Genomic DNA, 6,000 nt, shown 5'->3' on the forward strand with positions numbered 1-6,000 from the left:
TGCTTCCTTGTCTCAAGGATAAAGTTCAAATCTCCACAATCAAAATTGGATGAACATTAAAAGGAAAAAGAACCCACTGCAAACATCCATGCAAATAAACATCACGGCTCTCTTTCAGTGCTATTTATAGCTCTTTCAGTTTAATGACCCCAAACATTGCATGAAGGGTTTCTCTAATGTGCTACCAAGGCTGTTTATAGGAGACAACTGTCTCAAGAATGTGGTAGTGTGAAGACTCCCACGGCAGCACCCATGCACCAATTGCAAATCTCCTTGGGTAGTCTCTTCCTTTCTAATAAAGTTTAAATGGGGGGAAAAAAGTGATGGTATGGGGTTTAAGTCATCGCTTACGCACCAAAGCAAGCAGACATGGGTCGAAACCAGCGTGCATTAGCAATCAATTAAAAATAACTAGCACATCAGAAGTGTGGAAAGATGTGCTCTTGTGCCTGTAGTTGGAGAGATTTGGGATGCTACGGCTCCCATCTGCTTTCTGCCATGCCTTGGCTGGTGGTTCCTCCCTCATGGGGAGAAGCTGCAAAGCAAAGCTGCTCTGTGCATGGCTGGTTGAGGTGGTCTCAGTCTCCCTTTGGTGCTCCTGCCTGCCCCAGGATGGAGAGTGGCCAGCCATGGGCAGCCCCACGATCAGTGGCAGCCCACTTCCAACCACTCTCTTTTGTGGGAGAACACAAGGAACACGAATTTGAGTCAGTGCTGTGGCATACGGGCAGGATAGAATAATTTATAGATTTGTACAGGTACAAGCTGACTGTTCTGGGCAAGAGAAGTAGTATTGCTCCTATGCTAATAAAAATGCCAGAGCAGAAGACTCTCCCTTCCCGCATGGCTTGCCTGGCCAGCAAGGTTGGGATCTGCAAGACTGGTGAACGCTCCAGACCATTTCAGTGCAAAGTCAGACAGATTAAATTGAATCATCACTAAAGAACAAAAAAATGTGTCTCCTAACAGTAATTAATGTCTGTCTTCTATATTGCTTTTAATTTACAGAGTTTCAGTCATGGCTGAACTATTCTGTATGCTATTCATTAGCTGATCACATGCCACTGCTAATTTTTTTCAAATGTATTCACTATTTATAAATGTTCACCAGTTTGTGCCGACACATGAGGGGAGGGACTGACATATTTACGCCATCTACTTTATGTCTTTAGTGCAGATGCTTTGCAGTTCTTCTTTGGCAGGATTAACCTCTCTTGTTTACCAAAGATGCAACCTTGTCTCCTAAAGTTATTTGTATGATATTCATCTGTGTACTATGCCTGAACTAGACAGTTTAAGAGTCATCACCCCCTTCTCCTCAGACTTCAACCATCTAATGAGTCCATTCACCATGTCTACACAGTGGGCCAAATTAGCTGCATGGCATTAGCACTGCTTCTCAATCACTGCTTTTTTACATTTAAAAAAGGTGAATAGAATAGAATAGAATAGTTCCAGTTGAAACAGATCCACAGTGATCATCTAGTTCAACTGCCTGACCACTTCAGGGATGAAGTTAAAGCATTATTAAGGTCATTGTCCAAATACCTCTTAAACACTGACAGGCATGGGGCATTGATCACCTCTCCAGGAAGCCTGGATATAAATTTTGCCATGAATAAATTTAATGCTAAAAATTTTTGGGGTTTTAGGGATGCTCAGTGGCTGCCTAACAAATAACACACAGCTCCCATCAGTATTTCGTAGATCAAGCCAGTTAATTTTGGTACTATTAAACCAATTCTGATAGTAGTTGAAATGAATTTTTTTGTTGGTACAACCTCAGCCCTAAGTAAACATTTATAACCTCACATAGCTACACACAATACAAGTCATCCAGTCCGAGAGACCTTTGCTCACGGAAAATCAGCATTTGATGTTCCAAAGACGGAATGGAACTAGCATGTTAAAGCATCTACTCACTATCCAAACAGTCCCTATTGTTATAGTTATTGCCAGTAATATCCTGTTTGTCACTGGGATAGCACTTTGGTTCGCCTGCCCTAGAAACAGCCATTTACCTCGTAGCTAAACCCTTTCAGTGTGGGACTTGGAAATTCACCAAAGGTAAGGAAACCTACTCAGGGCTCTGGCCTCCAGCAAAACCTCTTCAAAATGCCTTGAGAAATAACCAGACTCATAAACCTCCACACATCCAACAAAATAAACCATTTTCATATCCAAGTAACAAATTTGCCTTCCCCATCTGTCTGGCATTGCCTCTGACCCTACTCTGCATCCATCACATCCCATCCCTGGCAACAGGCCCTGAACAAATTCATTTTTGTGGACTGTGGGTGAAATCTGTGGCAAAATATTACTAGTAGAGCTAATAACTGGTTTGGACTTTCATACAGTGCAGCTGCATACAGGGTGAAACACCAACAGCCTTTCGTCCCAGGCATCACTGTGTCTGAGTTGTAAATGCTGTGTGAGCTATCTGCAGGAAGCCTGTTCCTTCCCTGAGTGATATCCATCTACTGCCTTTGATTTTCTTAGAGGCAGGTTGGGCCCAAATTTTGTAAAGTGGTTTCAAGCCCTTTCATGTGAAAGGCACTGAAAAAGTACTGTACAGATCTAATGCTGTTGGAGCTCAGACCTTCAAAATGCTGGTTGTTTCCTCTTGACCACCTGCTTCACCTGTGCCATGAAAACCTGCCCAGGGAAGGAAATAAACAGATGCAACACAGCAGGACAAGTAAACGTAGCTGGTGCTGTGGGGCCATGAATGGTTAATGCTTTTGCCATGGCAATGGTGCATCTGGAGCTTTTCCCAATGCTGGGCTGGATAGCATCACTGTCTCTCCCAAGTTGTTGGAGTCATGGCAGTGAGAAACTGCTCTGAGATCACCACTGGAATCCTCAATTTTTAATGCTCCCCGGCTCCTTACTTTTACAATTAGAAAGAAGGAAATTGGTAAATGCCCTGGGACTCACAACCAGGTTGTGACCTGGTGAGGAAAGAGGAAGTGATTGCTAACACACCACTGCTGGTAATAATGCCTGGGTGAAAAATCTTCGACGGAAAGTGCAGTTTTGCACAAAACTGCAGCAATTAATTGCTTTTGAGCCTTTCTACACAGAAGAACTGAATCAAATGGTTTCAGCTTGTTTGGGAAAGGTGAAACAGTTGGTTTTGGCAGGGGCAAGGGCAGGGGCAGACAAACCAGTTCCCTGGGGTAAATTCAGATGTGATTTTCCACAGCCTCAAGCACCCTGCAGGATCTGCCCATGGTGAAGGTTCCCTGTGTCCGTGCTGCCTGTGGTATCACCATGCCCATGGGGCCACTGTGCCACCTCTCCTCTTGACCATGAGCTGTCACGCAGATAGATGTGGAAGGGGCTCTTGCAACAGAATATTCTGCAGGCTGTAAGCTCAGGGGTAAGGTTGCCCCAGGTGAGATCTTTTCTCTCTCAATACCCACAGTATTTTAAATAGGTTATGTTACACTTTATGCCATGTAATATTTTTATATTTTATCAGTGAGATTTTTTCCAGCACTCTGCCCTAGAAGTCATTTCCACTGCTCAGTTCTATGTGCAGTTTTGTAGTGAAATGGGTTTAATAAATGATGTGATTTCTCAAAAAAATGAAATTCCATGTTTGATCAATGCTAGTTTTGACCACTGCCACTGGACAGGGTTTGTCTCAGAATAGCATGTCAATATACAGAGCTATTTTTTCCCCTTATCTTTCTCATCTTTCTCATTTAAAACATTTTAATTTTATATCTATGTGCTGTAATAGCTAAGAAGGCAAATAAGTATAGCTGGAAAAATTTTAGAGGTCTCAATCTTCAAACCCTGAAAATGTAGCTTGATTTAAATGTGCATGCATGCTGCTTTTACCTGGCACCCTGAGGAAATAAGGATTACGCAGTGACACTTCATCTTCCCATCCTTCTCTCAGCCCTCCTCTCCCTCAGGAACTTTTGAGCCCACTGGCAATCCCTACCACTTCTGACAGAGATGAAACGAAATCAAAGCAAGCCCCTGCGAGTCACCTGCAGCTGGGGAGGGAAGAGAAATTCGGCATGGTGCCCTCACCGAGTGCCAGCCTGCCTGGCTGGCATCAGCACCTTGTGTGTGCACACACGTGTGCCCTCACGCCAAACCCAGCCAGCCCTCAGAACAATGCATACATGGTCTGGTGCGGGCTATCGCAGGGGGTTTGCGGTAGGCAGAGGTATTTGCAGGGCATAGGAAAGAGTGAAGGGCAGTGGGTGCTGGGACTGGTGTATTGCTGGGGAGTGAGGCTGTAAGGGACAAGCAGATCTCAGCTTGTCATGGGAAAGTGGGTGCTGCTGCAATATAAGGCATAAATTCATGCAGCCAGTCTTCCTTCGGGTTTTTGGCTCATGGAACTACATATTGACAACATGCAATATTCTTTCTTATCTCCTGTCTGGGTAAAGTTTTTTTTTTTTTTCTAAAATGGTCGTTTAATCTATCTGGTGGGAAGGGTAGAGGAAAGAGAGCACTGAGTGCATTAGAAGTGACGCTGCCCACTCTTGTGGAGGAAAAGGTCTTCACATTTCCATGGATCAGATTCTGCAATTACACAGCTTGCTTGTTTGGCCAGTTCATCTGCTAAACCTGACACGAAGCCAGAATGAAAACAGAGATTTTCCCATTACAGAATACCAAATCTATGATAAGCCACGCCATGAAAATTCAGTTTTTAAGGAGGTGGGGAGAAAATGAGGGAAACTCCATCTGCTGCTGCTGCAAGTTAAGTAATGAGTTTTGCAGTGCTTATAGAATCTGTTTTTCAGGGATCTCATAAACAACAACAACCATTAGCCAAAGGAGCAGTGAGAGAAGAAAAACATGAGAATTTGGGACAGGAAAATTTAAGCAGAAGTTTGAGCAACAGTTTTAGCCTGTCACACCATCTGCGCGGTAACTTTAGACACAGCTGGGTAAAATAAGTAATTGCTACAGAAAGAGGCCTGTGAATATTGTACTTAATCTCTGGGTCTGTTTTGCACAGCGATGCAGTGAACATCATTGATAATCTCGATTATATTTGTATTTTTTCTTATACTACAAATTCCCTCACTATAAAGTACTCAAACCAGTCACCACTTCTACTTTTCCTACCATCAAGTTATAGTATTAAAATGTATTTATATATTGTCTCTGAAACAAATGTCTCTGAGAGGAGACACATATTCTGACAACACTGAAAGAGACTGCTGGTTTTCTCAAAGATTACTCCTTAAATAGGACATAAATATTGTAATTTATGCATCATTTGCCATGAGGCACGAGATCACCAATAGCATGTATTTTTATGTGTATATATATATATATATATATATATAGTCTTCATCCATAACTTCAGCTTGTGAAGTTCAGAACTTCAAAATTTCAAAACCAAATCAAGAATACAAATCGATGGAGGCTGAATTGTGTCTGTTGTCCCAAAAATCCAGTGGATTTAATTGCATCCCTAATGCTGCTTATTTGCTAAAGCCAAAATAAATATTGGAAGAAAACAAATAAGTTCTCTTAATAAATCCTGCATTGCCCCAATTGTATGAGCTGCCATCTAAACTGCCTGGCTACCATCCAGGCCTGAATCACATTTTCGGACAAGAAGTAACCCATGCATCCCCTTTGAACTGTCCTCTCCCCTCCTTGATCTTCCTTTACCTCCCACCTGGCCCTCCTGCAGCTCTCAATTAAATTTATTTTAAAGGACTTTCTTACCTGCATAGTGGTCAAACACAGTGGGGACATACTCCTCTGGAAAGGCATCATTGGCATAGCTCATCAGCAAACAGGTTTTCCCAACTGCACCATCCCCAACCACCACGCATTTTAACATCTTCTTCGTGTTATTGCTGCTCCCGTCAGTGCAGTTGTCATCTTCTTCCTTGCAGTTCATTCTTGCTGCTACTGCCGCTGCTCTGGCTGCTCCCAGGACTTCCAAGTGCACATGAAGAAAAAATGAAGTGCGATTGTATTGACTTTTCCTGAGTTTAGAAGGGGAGG

The 6,000-nt window shown here is 42.9% G+C and overlaps 1 protein-coding gene across 1 annotated transcript in view; it reads right to left on the minus strand.

Moving 5' to 3' along the window:
* RHOJ (ras homolog family member J) overlaps nucleotides 1-5,993 on the minus strand; it is a 56,595-nt gene extending 50,602 nt beyond the window's left edge. The window contains exon 1 of the mRNA XM_026849485.1: nucleotides 5,716-5,993. Within this exon, the coding sequence (XP_026705286.1) occupies nucleotides 5,716-5,893 (178 nt within the window). The 5' untranslated portion in view covers nucleotides 5,894-5,993. The remainder of the gene's footprint in view (nucleotides 1-5,715) is intronic.
* Between the last annotated feature and the right edge of the window lie 7 nt (nucleotides 5,994-6,000).

This window comes from Athene cunicularia (assembly GCF_003259725.1).
Source record: "Athene cunicularia isolate RWA chromosome 5 unlocalized genomic scaffold, athCun1 chr5_part1, whole genome shotgun sequence".
In the NCBI taxonomy this organism is placed as follows: Eukaryota; Metazoa; Chordata; class Aves; order Strigiformes; family Strigidae; genus Athene; species Athene cunicularia.